This window comes from Chiloscyllium punctatum, chromosome 2 (genome assembly GCF_047496795.1).
Source record: "Chiloscyllium punctatum isolate Juve2018m chromosome 2, sChiPun1.3, whole genome shotgun sequence".
Taxonomy (NCBI): Eukaryota; Metazoa; Chordata; class Chondrichthyes; order Orectolobiformes; family Hemiscylliidae; genus Chiloscyllium; species Chiloscyllium punctatum.
In genome coordinates, this window is record NC_092740.1 from 154,039,009 (window position 1) to 154,059,122 (window position 20,114).

Genomic DNA, 20,114 nt, shown 5'->3' on the forward strand with positions numbered 1-20,114 from the left:
GGCTGAACATTTGACTATCTGCTGTGATGGGATTCGAACCTGTGTCTATGGATTAATAGTCGCGTGATTACATCACTAGGCCATTGCTCCCCCTACAGTTGTGGCAATAATTATCTCTGCCATTTACCTAACTTTTCACTTTGTTAGCTAAAGCTCTTGCAACTCTTGCATTTGGAAGAAATTAATAAGAACGAATGAATCTGGTATTCACCTGAATATGTCAGTTCCCGAATAGAGATTATGTTTTGCCAATTACTGACATTTTTGGTGATTGAATGTAATTTTATTTTATTATTTTTAATGATCATTGATTTTTGTGTGCACACCTACATCTAGGTTTGTTCATTGTATATACTCAAATAGCCATCGATCCATTCCTATACCATGTGTTTACAGCTGAATAATGAGCAAATTAATCAGTATTGACCATTGTGAATGGATAAGGAATAAACCCATGTACAGCTTAAATACACCAAAAGGAAAAACTCTTTCATTCTGTCAATTTGGAACTTGACTTGCAGAGAAAGTATATTTTTAAGTAAACTATGGGACAAACCATTTATTTTTAATCCTGTAATTAGCTGATTTGCAGAACTTCTAAAAATATATTTTTAATGTAGTAAATTTGCAGTTTACTACAACATTGAACTTTCTTAATGGGTGTTTGATTTCAGAATGATACATAAGAAAAAAATATGAATAAAGGAAGCAACAAATGAAGCTGATGTTTTCCGAGTTAAAGATACCATTATCCATTATCGGGATAGGGTATAGATAGAGATGATTAGTGTGCTGTAGGAGAATATTGCTCCACTGCTGGTGAGACCATGGGAAAGTCTTGTGTGGAATGCAATCAGCCATGGTTGAATAATGCAGATTGTCGGATATACTGATGTGTTAGATTATTGTGGAGGTCATGGGAGAGATTTCCGAAACCATCGCTTTTTGTGGAATTTTAACATTCCTTGGGTAAGTTAAAGTGAGAACATAAGAAATAGGATTAAGAGTGGGCTCTTGACCCCTCTAGCCTCCATAAGTGGATTGGATAACGATAGATAATGGGATAAAATATGCATAATCCACCCATAGCATGGGAGAATGGCAAATGGGGTTCCGCACTTGGCAGAAGATGCCTCTCCCTGGAGAGCAGGTCACCCATTAATAAGCCGGTCTGAAAGAGGAATAAAAATCCAAAGAATTGTGGATACTGGAAATCAAAAACAAAAATTGCTGAAAAGGCTCAGCTTGTCTGTTATTGCTATGATATCCCAGTCCCACATTCCTAACCATGTTTAGGGTGAGAGGGGAAAGATATAACAGAGACGTAAGGGGCAACTTTTTTCACGCAGAGGGTGGTGCATGTATGGAATGAGCTGCCAGAGGATGTGGTGGAGGCTGGTACAATTGCAACATTTAAGAGGCATTTGGATGTGTATATGAATAGGAAGGGTTTGGAGGGTATGGGTCGGGTGCTGGCAGGTGGGACTAGATTGGGTTGGGATATCTGGTCGACATGGACAGGTTGGACCGAAGGGTCTGTTTCCGTGCTGTACATCTCTATGACTCTCTGCGGTCTGGCAGCATCTGCGGAGAGAATTCAGAGTTAATGTTTCCGGCCGAGTGACCCTCCCTTAGAAGTGAAAGTGTATCTGATGAACCTCAGGAGTCAATTGGATGATAAGTGGGCCCGCGGTTTTCATCTGCCACCTAGTTTTTTGTTGAGGTGACAGATGAATGGTCTGCATTTGAACATCACTCCTATAATGTGTTAGCTGTACTGAGAATGGCAGCATAAACATCTTGCAGAAAAGTGTATCAATGAACTTGCCAAGTATTTGATTTATTGTTGGGAGCTTTATTTATTTAAATGCTTGTGAAAGTACAGAAGAAAATGAGTCATTCTAATGTGAGTGTGCTACTGTTTATTTGCATTGAATTGTAACAGCTATTGTTAATAATCAATAGTTTAATTGAGTTCTGAGGCAGGGTCACTGGACCTGAGACATTAACTCTCTGGTTCCCTTCCACAAATGCTGCCAGACCTGCTGAGCTTTTCTTGAAATTTTAGGTTTTATTTCTGATTTACGGCATCTGCAGTTCTTTCAGTTTTTATTGTTAATAGTTTTCTGTACATTGCTTGTCCAGTAGAATTGAAGTAAATTTTCACTGGAATCATGAGTTCTTTAAATGATTTAACATTAACTGGTCAGGCCGGTTGTTAGTTGAGAAACCTTAACTACTGTTTCATAACCATACTTTCACACTCACCAGAATAGAATGCAATATTTATGTTCCATCCAGACCTTACATGGAACAAAAGGATTTGAACTTTGTTTCATTAAACAAGTTTAATATAACAAGATTGATGGTTCTATATACAACGGGTGGTCAAGGTTTGGAACTCTCTTCCGCAAGCAGTTGATGCTGAACCAATTGTTAATTTTGAAATAAAAAGATACTTCTTTTGTGAAGCAAAGTTATTAAAGGATTTGTGTTAAGGGTTTAGATGGAGAGGAATTGGTTAAGTGTGTACAAGAACAGCTTCTGATTCAGTATGTGGATGTACCTGCTAGAGAAGGTGCAAAACTTGACCTACTCTTGGGAAATAAGGCAGGGCAGGTGACTGAGGTGTCAGTGGGGGAACACTTTGGGGCCAGTGACCATAATTCTATTCGTTTTAAAATAGTGATGGAAAAGGATAGACCAGATCTAAAAGTTGAAGTTCTAAATTGGAGAAAGGCCAATTTTGATGGTATTAGGCAAGAACTTTCGAAAGCTGATTGGAGGCAGATGTTCACAGATAAAGGGACGGCTGGAAAATGGGAAGCCTTCAGAAATGAGATAACCAGAATCCAGAGAAAATATATATCTGTTAGGGTGAAAGGGAAGTCTGATAGGTATAGGGAATGCTGGAGGACTAAAGAAATTGAGGGTTTGATTAAGAAAAAAAGGGAAGCGTATGTCAGGTATAGACAGGACATATCGAGTGAATCCTTAGAAGAATATAAAGGCAGTAGGAGTATACTTAAGAGGGAAATCAGGAGGGCAAAACGGGGCCATGAGATAGCGTTGGCAAATAGAATTAAGGAGACTCCAAAGAGTTTTTACAAATACATTAATCACAAAAGGATAACTAGGGAGAGAATAGGGCCCCTCAAAGATCAGCAAGGTGGCCTCAGGAGATGGGGGAGATAATAGATAATAGAAAATAGACAATAGACAATAGACAATAGGTGCAGGAGAAGGCCATTCTGCCCTTCGAGCATGCACCACCATTCATTATGATCATGGCTGATCATCCTTAATCAGTATCCTGTTCCTGCCTTATCTTCATAACCCTTGATTCCACAATCCTTGAGAGCTCTATCCAACTCTTTCTTAAATGAATCCAGAGACTGAGCCTCCACTGCCCTCTGGAGCAGAGCATTCCACACAGCCACCACTCTCTGGGTGAAGAAGTTTCTCCTCATCTCTGTCCTAAATGGTCTACCCCATATTTTTAAGCTGTGTCCTCTGGTTCGGGACTCACCCATCAGCGGAAACATGTTTCCTGCCTCCAGAGTGTCCAATCCTTTAATAATCTTATATGTCTCAATCAGATCCCCTCTCAGTCTTCTAAACTCAAGGGTATACAAGCCCAGTCGCTCCAGTCTTTCAGTGTAAGGTAATCCCGCCATTCCAGGAATTGACCTTGTGAACCTCCACTGTACTGCCTCAATAGCCAGAATGTCTTTCCTCAAATTTGGAGACCAGAACTGCACACAATACTCCAGGTGTAGTCTCACCAGGGCCTTGTACAGTTGCAGAAGAACCTCTTTGCTTCTATACTCAATCCCTCTTGTTCTGAAGGCTAGCATGCTATTATCCTTCTTCACTACCTACTGTACCTGCATGCTTGCCTTCATTGACTGGTGTACAAGAACACCCAGATCTCTCTGTACTGCCCCTTTACCTAAATTGATTCAATTTATGTAGTAATCTGCCTTCCTGTTCTTGCCACCAAAGCGGATAACCATACACTTATCCACATTAAACTGCATCTGCCATGCATCTGACCACTCACCTAACTTGTCCAGGTCACCCTGTAATCTCCTAACATCCTCATCACATGTCACTCTGCCACCCAGCTTAGTATCATCAGCAAATTTGCTAATGTTATTACTAATACCATCATTAACATATATTGTAAAAAGCTGCTGTCCCAGTACTGATCCCTGCGGTACCCCATTCTGAAATGGAGCCGTTTATCACTACCCTTTGTTTCCTGTCAGCCAACCAACTTTCAATCCAAGTTAGTACTTTGCCCCCAATACCATGCACCCTAATTTTGCTCACTAACCTCCTATGTGGGACTTTATCAAAAGCTTTCTGATAGTACAGGTACACTACATCTACTGGATCTCCCTCGTCCATCTTCAGAGTTACATCCTCAAAAAGTTCCAGAAGATTAGTCAAGCATGATTTCCCCTTCATAAATCCCTGCTGACTCTAACCTATCCTGTTACTACTATCCAGATGTGTCCTAATTTCGTCCTTTATAATAGACTCCAGCATCTTTCCCACCACTGAGGTCAGACTAACTGGTCTATAATTGCCTGCTTACTCTCTCGCTCCTTTCTTAAAAAGTGGTACAACATTAGCCACCCTCCAATCCGCAGGAACTGATCTCGAATCTATCGAACTCTGGAAAATAATCACCAACGCATCCATGATTTCTCGAGCCACCTCCTTCAGTACCCTGGGATGTAGACCATCAGGCCCCGGGGACTTATCAACCTTCAGACCTAACAGTCTCTCCAACACCAATTCCTGGCAAATATAAATTCCCTTAGGTTCAGGTCCTTCAGCCACTGTTACCTCTGGGAGATTGCTTATGTCTTCCCCAGTGAACACAGATCTGAAGTACCAATTCAATTCTTCTGCCATTTCTTTGTTCCCATAATATATTCCCCTGTTTCTGTCTTCAAGGGCCCAATTTTAGTCTTAACCATTTTTTTGCCTTTCACATACCTAAAAAAGCTTTTACTATCCTCCTTTATATTATTGGCGAGTTTACCTTCGTACCTCATTTTTACTCTGCGTATTTCCTTCTTAGTAATCCTCTGTTGTTCTTTAAAAGCTTCCCAGTCCTCCATTTTCCCACTTATCTTTGCTATGTTATACTTTTTCACTTTTAACTTTATATGTTTCTTAACTTCCCTCGTCAGCCACGGCCACCCATGCCTCCTCCTAGGATCTTCCTTCCTTTTTGGAATGAACTGATCCTGCAACTTCTGCATTATACACAGAAATATCCGCCATTGTTCCTCCACTGTCATCCCTGCTAAAGTATTGCACCATTGAACTTTGGCCAGCTCCTCCTTCATAGCTCCATAGTTCCCTTTATTCAACAGAAATATTGTCACTTCCGATTGTACCCTCTCCCTCTCAAATTGCAGATTGAAGCTTATTTTATTATGGTCACTACTTCCCAATGGCTCCTTCACTTCAAGGTCCCTGATCAATTCTGGTTCGTTGCAGTATTTTACATCAGTATTTACTGTGTAAACAAACATGAAAGATATAGACTATAGGGAAATAGATGGTGCCATCTTTAAAAATGTCCATATTACAGAGGAGGAAGTGCTGGATAACTTGAAATGCATAAACATGGATAAATCTCCAGAACTTGATCAAGTGTACCCTAGAACTCTGGGAAGTGATTGCTGGACCTCTTGCTGAGATATTTATATCATCGATAGTCACAGGTGAGGTGGTGGAAGACTGGAGGTTGGTTAATGTGGTGGCACTGTTTAAAAAGGGTGGTAAGGACAAACCAGGGAACTATAGACCAGTGAGTCTGACCTCGGTGGGCAAGTTGTTGGAGGGAATCCTGAGGGGCAGGATGTACATGTATTTGGAAAGGCAAGGACTGATTAGGGATAGTCAACATGGCTTTGTGCATGGGAAATCATGTCTCACAAATTTGACTGAGTTTTTTGAAGAAGTAACATAGAGAACTGATGAGGGCAGAGCAGTAGATGTGATCCATATGGATTTCGGTAAGGTTCCCCATGGGAGAATGCTTAGCAAGGTAGATCTCATGGAACACAGGGAGAACTAGCCATTTGGATACAAACTAGCTCAAAGGTAGAAGACAGAGGGTGGTGGTGGAGGGTTGTTTTTCAGAATGGAGGCCTGTGACCAGTGGAGTGCCACAAGGATCGGTGGTGGGTCCTCTACGTTTTGGCATTTATATTAATGATTTGGATGCGAACATAAGAGGTACAGTTAGTAAGTTTGCAGATGACTCCAAAATTGGAGGTGTAGTGGACAGCGAAGAGGGTTACCTTAGATTACAACGGGATCTTGATCAGATGGGCCAATGGGCTGAGAAGTGGCAGATGGAGTTTAATTCAGATAAATGTGAGGCGCTGCATTTTGGAAAAGCAAAACTTAGCAGGACTTATACACTTAATGGTAAGGTCCTAGGGATTGTTGCTGAACAAAGAGACCTTGGACTGCTGTTCATAGCTCCTTGAAAGTAGTGTCACAGGTAGATAGGATAGTGAAGAAGGTGTTTGGTATGCTTTCCTTTATTGGTCAGAGCATTGAGTACAGGAGTTGGGAGGTCATGTTGTGGCTGTACAGGACAGTGGTTAAGCCACTGTTGGAATATTGCATGTATTTCTGGTCTCCTTCCTATCGGAAAGATGTTGTGAAACTTGAAAGGGTTCAGATAAGATTTGCAAGGATGTTGCCAGGGTTGGAGGATTTGAACTGTAGGGAGAGGTTGAATAGGCTGGGGCTGTTTTACCTGGAGTGTCAGAGGCTGAGGGACGACCTTATAGAGGTTTACAAAATTATGAGGGGCATGGATAGGATAAATAGACAAAGTCTTTTCCCTGAGGTCGGGGAGTCCAGAACTAGAGGGCATAGGTTTAGGGTGAGAGGGAAAAGATATAGAAGAGACCTAAAGGGCAACATGTTCACGTGGAGGGTGGTATTTGTATGGAATGAGCTGCCAGAGGAAGTGGTGGAAGCTGGTATAATTACAGCATTTAAAAAGCATCTGGATGGGTATATGAATAGGAAGGGTTTAGAGGGATATGGGCCAGGTGCTGGCAGGTGGGACTAGATTGGGTTGGGGTATCTGGTCGGCATGGACCAGTTGATCCAAAGAGTCTGTTTCCATGCTGTACATCTCTATGGCTCTATGATATGAGCCAAAGGCAGGTGCATGGAGTTAGACCACAGATCAGCTATGATCTCATTGATTGGTGGAGCAGGCTCAAGGTCTGAATGGCTTCCTCCTGTTCCTATTTATGAAGATCTCTCTATAGTTACTGTTTGTGCTGTTTCTGAGTCATCTTGTCAAAGTAAGGATGAAAATGTATTCTACCTGAAGTGGCCTGGATGTTTCTGTTTGACTCAAACCCATTGCTTGGCCAAGGTCTTCACCATCAATGGGAATAGAAATCCTGCCTTAGATTCCTGCAAGGTTTTTGTTTTTATTTTCACTTCTGTTGGCAACAAAAGTCTTTCAACTGCAAAGTGTCTCTGAGTAGCCTGTGGAAGAAAGCTGGATTTTAACTTTTTAAGCTTCCAATCAGAGGAATGAAAGGTGTGAATGTAATGTTCCCCTGCCCAGTCCAACAAAGAAAAATGAGGTGGAAGGTCTCTTCAGTTCAGCTGGAGTTTCTTACCATCTGTTGTAGACAGAAGCAGCCTACTGTGTACCTCAAACACCAGTAATTCCCAGGCAATATGAAAGGAGAGAGAAAGCCAGTGTCATTGATCCCTACAGTGTGAAAACAGGCCATTTGGCCCAACAAGTCCATACTGACCCTCCGAAGAGCATCCCACCCAGACCTATCCCCGTAACCTTGCATTTCCCATGGCTAACACATCAAACCTGCACATCCCTAAACACTATGGGCAACTTATCATGGCCAACCCACCTAACCTCCACATCTTTGGACTGTGGGAGGAAACCGGAGCACCCGGAGTAAACCCACACAGACATGGGGAAATGTGCAAGCTCCACCCAAGGATGAAATCAAACCCTGGTCCCTCACTGCTGTGAGGCAACAATGCTAACCACTGAGCCACCATCCTTACTTGTATCACACTGCACTCCAGCACTGAGGTCTTAACAGGATCTTGGTTGGTTTTGTTATATTTAGTGCAGTCTGTAATTGGTCAGCAGAAGGACAGGACTCTGAGTCACTAGTACAGTGTCTGTGTTTGCTTTTATAATTCTACAAAGTTTGAGGAAACCACATTGTTCATTTTTTTGGATTTGTTAACTACCTACAGTGCTTGTTGCATGGAGACCAGGAAGTTATCGCCAGTTACCAGGCAGGATTGCAACCAAGACAAAGGAAATATAAGGACAAAAGAGATTGGCCAAGCGGTATTATTGCTGGGGTGTTAATCTAGAGACACAGGTAACATTCCAGTGACTGGCATTTGAATCCTGCCAGGGCAGATGGTGGAATTTGAATTCAATAAAAATCTGGGATTAAGAGTCTAATGATGACCATGTATCTATTGCTGATTGTTGGAAAAACCTGTCTGGTTCACTAATATCCTTTAGGAAAGGAAATCTGCCATCCTTACCTGATCTGGCCTCCATATGACTCCATACCCACAGCAATGTTAGGGATGAGCAATAAATGCTAGCCCCTGAGACACCATAGCCAGTGAATGTATGAAGAAAAATATACTGAGGGTTCGAGTGACACCAGAGAAAGAGAGTTCATCGCCCTTCCTGTTGTTAAGCTACAGCTGCTTGGACACCATTAAGAGCCATTTGCTTCAAATTGTACCTGCACTCAGCATTTTGGGAATTGACTACAGGGGCAGTCCCATGAGGAGATTGGTACCAGGACTTCAGGACATCATTTCGACTGTAGGATTCCTGAACTAACAACCTGCCTGTCAATTTAATTTTTAAATCACTTAAAACACTCATGATTCTAGTGAAAATTTCTTCCAGTCCTACTGGACAAGCTATGTGCAGAAAACTGTTAGGGTTTTGGCAAGTGATGATTGTTACTTCATGATTGTCACAGAAATTATTGGCAATGGAACTGAATTTGCCCAAGGTGATGTGAATTGAGACAAAACTATTTTGTGGTCAGCGAGCTGGCTTCATGGTAGATAATGAATAATTTTCTCCAGGAGAGATTAAGGTTTTGTTGTATTAATTGGATGATTGTGAAATGACTGAAGTAACGTTAACGCTTCAGTACAGTAAAGTTCACAGGCAAATTGCAGCTGACCAAGCAACGTTGAGCATGAGTGAGTAGATTGAATAAACTGGGATTATATTCATTGGAATTTAGAAGGATGAGGGGGAGGATTTTATAGAAACATAAAATTATAAAGGAAGTAGATAAGATAGAAGTAGAGAGGATGTCTCCACTGGCAGGTGGAACTAGGACAAGAAGGCACAGCCTCAAGATTAGCGGGAGCAAATTTAGGACTGAACTGAGAGGGAACTTCTTCACCCAGAGGTTTGTGAATCTGGAATTCCAATGCCCAGTGAAATAGTTGAGGCTTCCTCATTGAATGTTTTTACAGCTAAGATTGATTTTTTTTGACAGCAAAGGGATTAAGGGATATGGTGAGAGGGTGGGTAAGTGGAGCTGAGTCCATGAAAAGATCTGCCATGATCTTATTGAATGGCGGAGCAGGCTGGAGGGGCCGAACAGCCTACTCCTGCTCCTAGTTCTTATGAATGCAAGTTTTCTTGATCTCGTTGAGACAGAATTGTGTATATTTGTACATTTCTAGATTTTTTTTTCTGTATTTACCATTTTATCCAACCCAACAATCCACTGTTAGTTTTGATGTATTTTTCAGTGCATACACTCCTGAAATAAGTTGATTTGTCCACCAATGCTGCAGAGTCTGAACAATCCACTTGTGCGTTCCAAGTAGCTTATCATCTACTAAAATCTGAAGAGGGGTAGTACATTTTTTAAGAATAGGTATTAACTTAGATCAGTCTTTAATAGGAATTGCTGGAAAAGCCCAGCAGGTCTGGCAGCGTCTATGGAGAGAAATCAGTGTTAATGTTTCGAGTCGAGTTCTGAGAAAGAGTCACTTGAGACCGAACATTAACTCTGATTTCTCTCCACAGATGCTGCCAGACCTGCTGAGCTTTTCTGGCAATTTTGGATTTACAGCATCCACAGTTCCTTTGTTTTTTATTCAGTTTTTAGTTAATTCTGAAGGGGCTTCACTGTGTCAGCATTTCCTGTTGTACCACTGTATAAATGGCAAAGTTGGTCAGTCTTGTATAAAAATGCTGATTCCATTGCAGCAGTCACTTCGCAGTTGGTGGTGTAAAGCAAAGAACGGCAGATGCTGGGAATCTGAAACAGAAACAGAAGTCTCTGGAGAAATTTAGTGGCGGTTCTTTGGAGAGAAAGCAGAGTTAATGTTTCAAGTTCGGTGACTTGTCTTCAGAACTACCAGTTTTCAGTTCATCCCAGGTCTGAGGCTAGGTCACTCGACCCGAAATGTTAACACTGCTTTTTCTCCACAGACCTGTTGAGTTTCTCCAGTAATTTCTGCTTTTTGTTTGCACTCAGTGGTGTTGGGAGAACATTTCTAAGACTGGTGAGAGTTGATTTTCTAAGCAATTTTATCAGATCTGGCTCTGGGTATGTCAAATATGCTGTGAGTTGATAGCTGTGGTCATAATGACCACTGAGTGTTGTGAAAGGTTTGTAATTTGAGTTTTCACAAAATCGCTATCTCTTTCTTTTCAGAGTTCTTTACCTTTTATAATTCCTTAAAAATGTTTAAAGACTCCAAGAAAGTGTGTTCAGCATTTAGCCAACGAACAGAAGATGCATCTGCAGTACAGTATTTCCAGGTAAGGAACCAGTGAGAAGAAGCCAAGGCACATTATCACCCAAATCTTACAATGGTTTAAATAATTTTACCCACAATTTGGATAATGCCACAAATTTCAAGTAAATACAGAAAATATGTCAAACTTTAATTGTGTGTTCAGCATCTTAAATAAGAACAATTGAATGATTCGAATGGTATCTATAAACAGAACTCCTTTCAATAAAAATTAAAGGAAATTTATACATATTGGCCTAACACTGGCAAATTGGACTAGATTAATTTAGGATATCTGGTCAGCATGGATGAGCTGGACTGAAGAATCTGTTTCTGTGCTGTACAACTCTATGACTCTATGACTTGGAAATAGCTGCATTAACCACTGTTTCCAAAAGTCTCTGGAAACCAAGTTGTGCTAGAGGTATGGGGATGTCTAAATGTTAAAACCCTGCTCAAAAGAAAGGATTCAAATGTAATTGAAAATGCATCAACATACTCTTTCCTCATTCCTTGCTAAGCACTGGAGTCCACAGTATTTGTTGATAGATATGATAGATTTGAAGAAGGGTTATTGGACTTGAATTGTGAACTCTCCCTCCACAGATACTACCAGGCTTGCTGAGTTTCTCCGGCAATTTCAGTTTTTGTTGGAGGTATGGTAAATCCTGACTAACAAATTGAATTTTCATATCAAAGTGTGTCAATACATGGAATGAACTGAATGTAAAATTTTACAAAGCATTGAAAAGGTACCTCTGAAATCAAGGGTAAAGGTCAGGTGCATCGAGCGAACTATGATTCATCATTCCTCAGCTTGTCAAACACCAATGTTAATTCCCATAGTTTAAAAAAAGCTGTCCTCACTGATATGAACATTATGTTGTCAATCACATGTTGATGAGCAAGATGAGAGAGCCACAGATGGATCTTGGTGTGAGACTGGAAGGAGAAGCTGGATAGATACTCTGTCTACAGTTGGATAGATAAGAGTGAAGTCAAATGAGTAGGAAATGTAGGCGTTGTGTTTGAGGAGGAACAATTCAGCATGGCCACTCTCATTTGTGTCTTCAGCCATTCACATCAAAGGACAAGGTTAATTCACTCAAGTTTATAGGGAGTTAAACGTGGACTCTGAAAAGATAGACACAAATTTATGAAGTAACAACAGGTTCAAGAATTGTGCAGAGAAACGTGGAAAGTGCAATTATAAAACTTCATGTGGCAAAGCCCAAACGACTGAATTTAAGCAGTTTATAACTTTGCAGAAAATGTAAACTTTGAAGGGTTGTGATTATGTAGTGGTTGGAACCAGGTAGATCACTTTCACTGTGACATCCCTGATTGGGGTTGTTAACCTGGGCCCTGGCTGACTGTAAACAGGGGATTTAGAATCTCCTCAGTTCAGGGGGAATGACTCTGAGCTGGCTGACCACAACCAGCGTACTGTGCACATGTAAATAAATGGAGACTTGGTGACAGGATATCGGCCTCTCTGCAGTTAATTCAGATTTAATTCTGGACATTGATGCTTACCAGAAAGTGATCCTCGTCATGTTAATTAGCTCTTTGTGGGATCCCTGGCAATTCTGAACTAATACATCTCCACTTCTCTCATTCACATTCGTGAACAACTTTGTTTTACATGGAACATAATACATTACAGCACAATACAGGTCCTTCGGCCCTCAATGTTGTGCCGACCTGTGAAACCAATCTGAAGCCCATCTAACCAACCTTCTTTCATTATCATCCATATATTTGTCCAATGGTTTGTCACTTTGTTGAAAATGTTAATATTGTTCTCGGGATGAACTATCAACTTGATACCAATTCCTGACGTCTGAATGCATGAGGTAATGTTTAGTGGATGGAAACTTTGTTGAATTAAAGGGAGAATGGAGTTTTGTCAATACCAGCAAGCAGAAGAAGGTCTGAAACATTGGAACATTGGAAATCAGATTGATCAAAGCCATGCATTTTTTTTTCTTTCAGTTTTATGGTTGTTTATCACAACAACAGAGCATGATGCAAGACTATATAAAGACAGCCACTTACCAAAGGGCAATGCTGCAGAATCATGATGATTTTAATGGTAAGGTGAGTGCACATGAGTTAGAGTGGGATAGGGGAGGGCAAGGCTTTATTTTCTAATTACTCAGTGGCAGTTAATCCCACAGTTGGCTAGTCCCACATTTTGCTTTAAATTTGAATGAAGCTATCAGCTCTGATGAAGAGTCATCTAGACTCGAAATGTTAGCTCATTCTCTCTCCATGGATGCTCATTGGAATTCAGAAGAATGAGGGGGATCTTATAGAAACATGTAAAATTATGAAGGGAATCGATAAGATAGACAAAGAGAGGATGTTTCCACTGGCTGGTGAAACTAGGACAAGAGGGCACAGCCTCAAGATAAGGGGGAGCAGATTTAGGACTGAACGGAGAAGGAACGTTTTCACCCAGGAGGTTGTTAATCGATGGAACTCCCTGCCCAGTAGAATAGTTGCACTATTTCAGTAAACGTCTTGAAAGCTTTTGAACAATGAAGGAATTAAGGGATATGGTGAGATGGTGGGTAAGTGGAGCTGAGTCCATGAAGTGATCAGCCATGACCTTATTGAATGGTGGAGCAGGCTTGAGGGGCCAGGCGGCCTACTCCTGCTCCTAGTTCTTATGCTGCCTGACCCAATGTGATCTCCAACATTTGTTGTTTTCAGTGCAGCAAGTAATTGTTCAGCTCTGGCAATACATGAATTGATTCACCTGATTAATGTGATATTTATGTTAAAGTCTTCATTGTAAGATTGGATTTGGCAGTTTAGTCATGGCTGTGAGTTTGCAGTAGTAGCCACAGTGAAACTGTCAGCATCATTCCCTCCTCTGAACCTGATAGTAACCTCTCATTCCTAATGAAGGGCTTATGCCCGAAATGTCGACTCTCCTGCTCCTCAGATGCTGCCTGACCTGCTGTGCTTTTCCAGCACCACACTCTTGACAGTAACCTCTGGTATCCCACGTGCATAATTAAACTCTTTTCTGTTGCATGGGTCCATGAAATCAATTAGATATAATTGAACAAAAAAGAGATTAATATGTTTGTGAATCAGGTATTCCCTATCAGAAAACTTAGACAACCATCACGCTGATTTACTCTCACCGGTGTCAATTGTTGATCAAAGCACGGTCTTTAATTTTTTTTAATTGAAAACATTCCAAATTATCCATCTGGATGACACCATCTGCCACTACCAGCCTCTTGTTAACAGCAAGCCTACAGAGAAACTATTAATGCAGCCTCTAAAACTGCACTGCAAGAGGACATTGAGCTGAACAAGTACATGTGTGTGCAGGCACATGTCAATCTATTTAAGGGATTTCATTTCTCAGATCCAAACTGCGCAAACATTATACATACACAGCAACCAATTACACCAAAAATTTGTGTTCTCATAACTTTTAAAAACATTTGAAGTGTTACACCAACTAAGAGCGTTGTTAAAGTTTTCGAATGCATCAGATTTAATATTGAATTGAAAATGTTGATCTGTCACGTTTCTCTGTTGGGAAGTAGGATGAGATAGGCACAACAAGATTTATAGTGTGTAATGTAGTGTTGACTGTCAGACGCCCATGGTGATGGTATTTTTCCAATGTTATGGTGGATATTAACTTGCCTTAGACTGTACAGAAATATCCAATTTTCAGTCATACTTGCCATTCTTGTTAGAACAGCTCAGGGTTGCAAAGATTTATATGTACAAATATATGTCCCACTCACCCGGTCCAGCTGTCAATACTGCAATAATTCTGCCAGCTTACCACTGTCTGGAAAAGGCATAATCTTAAATTGTATTAACTTGTGTCAAGCCTACTCAGTCAAACTAATCCAGGCACAGGCTGTTGATGTGATTAAGGTTTGACACGATAATGGTACTGTGATTCTGACCACTGTGTTTTATTTTGTTTAAAGGTTGTCCTTGATGTGGGTTGTGGGTCAGGAATCCTTTCGTTCTTCGCAGTTCAAGCAGGAGCTAGGAAAGTCTACGCAGTGGAGGCCAGCTCAATGTCAAAATATGCAGAGGTAGTGCACAAATACACTGCCAAGATTAACATCCATGCATACCCTGCTGATTGAGCTACTGTTTTCTAATGGTCTTAGTTGGATGTAAGTTAGCTCACTGAGCTGGAAGGTTTGTTTTCAGACATTTCATCACCAGACTAGGTAACATTATCAATGAGCCTCTGGTGAAGCACTGGTGGTATGGCCCACTTTTTATTTATGTCTTTAGGTTGCCTTGGGTTGGTGATGTATTTTCCTGTGGTGATGTCATTTCCTGCAGTTGTGTCATTTCCTGTTCTTTTTCTCAGGGGTGGGTAAATGGGATCCAAGTCAATGTGTTTGTTGATAGAGTTCGGTTGGAATGCCATGCTTCTAGGAATTCTTGTGTGTGTCTCTGTTTGGCTTGTCCTAGGATGGATGTGTTGTCCCAGTTGAAATGGTGTCCTTCCTCATCAGTATGTAAAGGTACTGGTGAGAGTGGGTCATGTCTTTTTGTGGCCAGTTGATATTCATGTATCCTGGTGGCTAGTTGTCTGCTTGTTTATGCAATGTAGTGTTTGTTACAGTTCTTGCACGGTATTTTGTAAATGACACCAGTTTTGCTTGTTGTCTGTATAGGGTCTTTCAAGTTCATTAGCTGCTGTTTTAGAACTTCAACCTGAGCTACAGGTCTTACTTAGATTACTTACAGTGTGGAAACAGGCCCTTCGGCCCAACAAATCCACACTGACCCGCCGAAGCGCGCCCACCCTGACCCATTCCCCTACATTTACCCCTTCACCTAACACTACAGGCAATTTAGCATGGTTAATTCACCTAACCTGCACATTTTTGGACTGTGGGAGGAAACCGGAGCACCCGGAGGAAACCCACGCAGACACGGGGAGAATGTGCAAACTCCACACACTTAGTCGCCTGAGGCAGGAATTGAACTCGGGTCTCTGGTGCTGTGAGGCAGCAGTGCTAACCACTGTGCCACCGTGCCACCCACCGTGTCTTAGTTGGACTGCTTGACAAAGATTTATTGGGTTTTTTGGCAGAAAACCTTTCTCTATGTAAGTTGTTGTAAGCAGCCTTTGGGAGCCCTTTTACTTCTGAGTCAAAAGGCTAAAGCCTTGTGACCCATGCCCGGGAAAGGAATGAGGGGCAATTCTTTTACACAGAGAGTGGATTGGGTGAGGAATGATCTTCCTGAGGAAGTGGTGGATGCGGGCACAGTTGCAATGTTAAAAGACATTTGGATAAGTACATGAATAGGAAATGTTTGGAGGGATATGCACCAGCAGCAGGCAGTGGGACTAGTGTAGTTTGGGATTATGTCGGCTTGGACTGTTTGGACCAATGGGTCTGTTTCCATGCTGTATGACTCTATGACAATACCTTGAAAACTGATCACCTGGAAATGATGTTGAACAAATCCCTTACCTGCCTATCAAGCAAATGTAAAGTAATTAACGAAAAAGATCAAGGAATCCTGCCAGTTATGTCCTCAAACACCACAGTGATCTTATGTGTCAACTCTGGGATCTTGCTATGTGCACTTTAATGTTACACTTAATTACACAACTCAAAAACATAATTTATTGGATGTGAATAGATATGAAACATTTGCAGGATGGCATGATACGCTATTTAAATCCATTTTCTTAAACGTTTAAACACTTTATAGTGTATTTTGTTGAAAGGTTTCTGTGTAGTTTTACTGTAGAGGATAACACTGTAGAATCAGCACCTTTCTGATGTCTGCTCCCAACTCAAGATGCACAATAACTGGAACTGAGCATTGTTAATTACTCTGAATAGAGAGAGAGAGAGAGAGAGAAACAGAGACTAAAAATGTATGCATTCAGAAGCAGAGTCTTTTTATTGTAACAAACTATGTTACTAATTTAAAAATCACACAACACCAGGTTATAGTCCAACAGGTTTAATTGGAAGCACACTAGCTTTCGGAGCGACGCTCCTTCATCACCTGAGCATCGTTCCAAAAGCTAGTGTGCTTCCAAATAAACCTGTTGGACTATAACCTGGTGTTGTGTGATTTTTAACTTTGTACACCCCAGCCCAACACCGGCATCTCCAAATTATGTTACGAATGGTTTTTCAAAATAAGCAAAGATAATAATAGCCATATTGCTGTAAAGGTATTAGGAAAGCCAAAATAAATCATTCATAGGTAAATTTATTCACATGGATTTAATGTGGAAAATGCTTTGATAATTGGGCCTCTATAAGGTCACTGACAAATTTTGTTGACCAAGTCGTCTCCGAGAGGCTTCACAGAATCAAACTGGCTCGAGCTAAGGAACATAAAGTGTGTAATGACATTGCTTGGTGCAATCTGTGGACCACCCACTTGTGAGAAGGATATTGAGAAACATACCCACGGGGAAGTTACATAGAGGTGCATACAGAATAGTTACAATGAAAGGGACTTGAATATAGACTGGAATCACAATACAGGTTACTCTGCTATAACATGCGTTTAAGTTAACATGAATTTGTTGTAATGCAGCTGACGAATTGGGACACTGTTTCTAAAGAGCTAAGTTTTCAAACTTGTGTTGGATGTAATGTGATTACAGCAGCAACACTTCTTTCTAAAGCACAATTTTTCTATAACACAGGGTTGCACAAGAATACAACCATCATGTTACAGAAGATCTACCTGTAGTGTCAGGGGTAGTGAATGGCAAGCATCTTTACATTGTCTTCAGGAGAATTTTCTACAGCAACCTGTGTTCAATCCAACATGTGTTAGGTCTTGCTTTTGGCCAAATGCAACAAGTGTCAATGTATTTAGGGCACAGTGACTTTTGTACAATAAGATTCCAGGATGATGGTTTAAAGTAACAATGAACAATCTAGTCTAAAAAGATCATCTGGGGCAGACAGCAATGGGGTGAGAACAGAGCTGGGCCAGACAGACTGGAATGGAAGGATTGGTGGGAAAAACAGGAGCTGAACAATGTGCTACACTCGAAGAGGAGATGGATTATGCACAATCAACATAGGAACATGGAAAATAGGAAGAGGGGTAAGTCTCTCAGCCTTTGTAGCCTGCTGAACCATTCAATATGAACACGGCAAATCATAAGACCATAAGACATAGGAGTGGAAGTAAGGCCATTCGGCCCATCAAGTCCACTCCGCCATTCAATCATGGCTGATGGGCATTTCAACTCCACTTAGCCACATTCTCCCTGTAGCCCTTAATTCCTTGTGAAATCAAGAATTTATCAATCTCTGCCTTGAAGACATTTAGCGTCCCGGCCTCCACTGCACTCTGCGGCAATGAATTCCACAGGCCCACCACTCTCTGGCTGAAGAAATGTCTCTGCATTTCTGTTCTGAATTTACCCCCTCTAATTCTAAGGCTGTGTCCACGGGTCCTAGTCTCCTCGCCTAACGGAAACAATTTCCTAGCGTCCACCCTTTCCAAGCCATGTATTATCTTGTAAGTTTCTATTAGATCTCCCCTTAATCTTCTAGACTCCAATGAATACAATCCCAGGATCCTCAGCTGTTCCTCATATGTCAGACCTACCATTCCAGGGATCATCCATATGAATTTCCGCTGGACACATTCCAGTGCCAGTATGTACTTCCTGAGGTGTGGGGACCAAAACTGGACACAGTACTCCAAATGGGGCCTAACCAGAGCTTTATAAAGTCTCAGTAGCACAACGGTGTTTTTATATTCGAACCCTCTTGAGATAAATGACAACATTGCGTTCGCTTTCTTAATCACGGACTCAACCTGCATGTTTACCTTTAGAGAATCCTCAACTAGCACTCCCAGATCCCTTTGTACTTTGGCTTTATGAATTTTCTCACCGTTTAGAAAGTAGTCCATGCTTGTATTCTTTTTCAAAAGTTCAAGACCTCGCATTGCTCAAATTGAATTCCATCAGCCATTTCCTGGACCACTCTCCCAAACTGTCTAGATCTTTCTGCAGCCTCCCCACTTCCTCAGTACTACCTGCCTGTCCACCTAACTTTGTATCATCGGCACCAGAATGCCCCCAGTCCCTTCATCCAGATCATTAATATATAATGTGAACAGCTGTGGCCCCAGCACTGAACCCTGCGGGACACCGCTTGTCACCGGCTGCCATTCCGGAAAAGAACCTTTTATCCCAACTCTCTGCCTTCTGTCAGAGAGCCAATCCTCAATCCATACCAGTAGGTCACCTCAAACACCGTGGGCCCTCACCTTGCTCAGCAGCCTCCCGTGTGGCACCTTATCAAAGGCCTTTGGAAGCCTAGATAGATCACATCTACTGGGTTTCCCTGGTCTAACCTACTTGTCACCTCTTCAAAGAATTCCAACAGGTTTGTCAGGCACGACCTCCCCTTACAAAATCCATGTTGACTTGTTCTAATCCGACCCTGCTCTTCCAAGAATTTAGAAACCTCATCCTTAATGATGGATTGTAGAATTTTACCAACAACCGAGGTTAGGCTAATTGGCCTATAATTTTCCATCTTTTGTTTTGATCCTTTCTTGAACAAGGGGGTTACAACAGCGATCTTCCAATCATCCGGGACTTTCCCTGACTCCAGTGACTTTTGAAAGATCTCAACCAACACCTCCGCTATGTCCTCAGCCACCTCCCTCCGAACTCTAGGATGTAGCCCATCAGGGCCAGGAGATTTATCAATTTTAAGACCTTTTAGCTTTTCTAGCACTTTCTCTTTTGTAATGGCAACCATACTCAACTCAGCCCCCTGACTCCTTTTAATTGTTGGGATATTATTCATGTCTTCCACTGTGAAGACTGATGCAAAGTACTTATTAAGTTCTTCAGCTATCTCCCATCACTAGCCTTCCAGCATCAGTTTGAAGTGGCCCAATGTCTACTTTTGCCTGTCGTTTGTTTCTTATGTATTGAAAGAAACTTTTACTATCATTTCTAATATTACTGGCTAGCCTACCTTCATATTTGATCCTCTCCTTCCTTATTTCTCTCTTTGTTATCCTCTGTTTGTTTTTGTAGCCTTCCCAATCTTCTGATTTCCCAGTGCTCTTGGCCACTTTATAGGATCTCTCTTTTTCTTTAATACATTTCCTGACTTCCTTTGTCAGCCATGGCTGTCTAATCCCTCCCCGGATAATCTTTCTTTTCTTGGGGATGAACCTCTGTACAGTGTCCTCAATTTTACCCACAAACTCCTGCCATTTTTGCTCTACTGTCTTCCCCGCTA

The 20,114-nt window shown here is 41.4% G+C and overlaps 1 protein-coding gene across 2 annotated transcripts in view; it reads left to right on the plus strand.

Moving 5' to 3' along the window:
• The window catches only part of LOC140491978 (histone-arginine methyltransferase CARM1-like), a 103,222-nt gene that overhangs the window by 24,795 nt on the left and 58,313 nt on the right, over positions 1-20,114 (plus strand). For both annotated transcript variants that reach the window (XM_072590544.1, XM_072590553.1), the window contains 3 exons: positions 10,764-10,870; positions 12,841-12,945; positions 14,817-14,927. In XM_072590544.1, the coding sequence (XP_072446645.1) occupies positions 10,764-10,870; positions 12,841-12,945; positions 14,817-14,927 (323 nt within the window). The remainder of the gene's footprint in view (positions 1-10,763; positions 10,871-12,840; positions 12,946-14,816; positions 14,928-20,114) is intronic.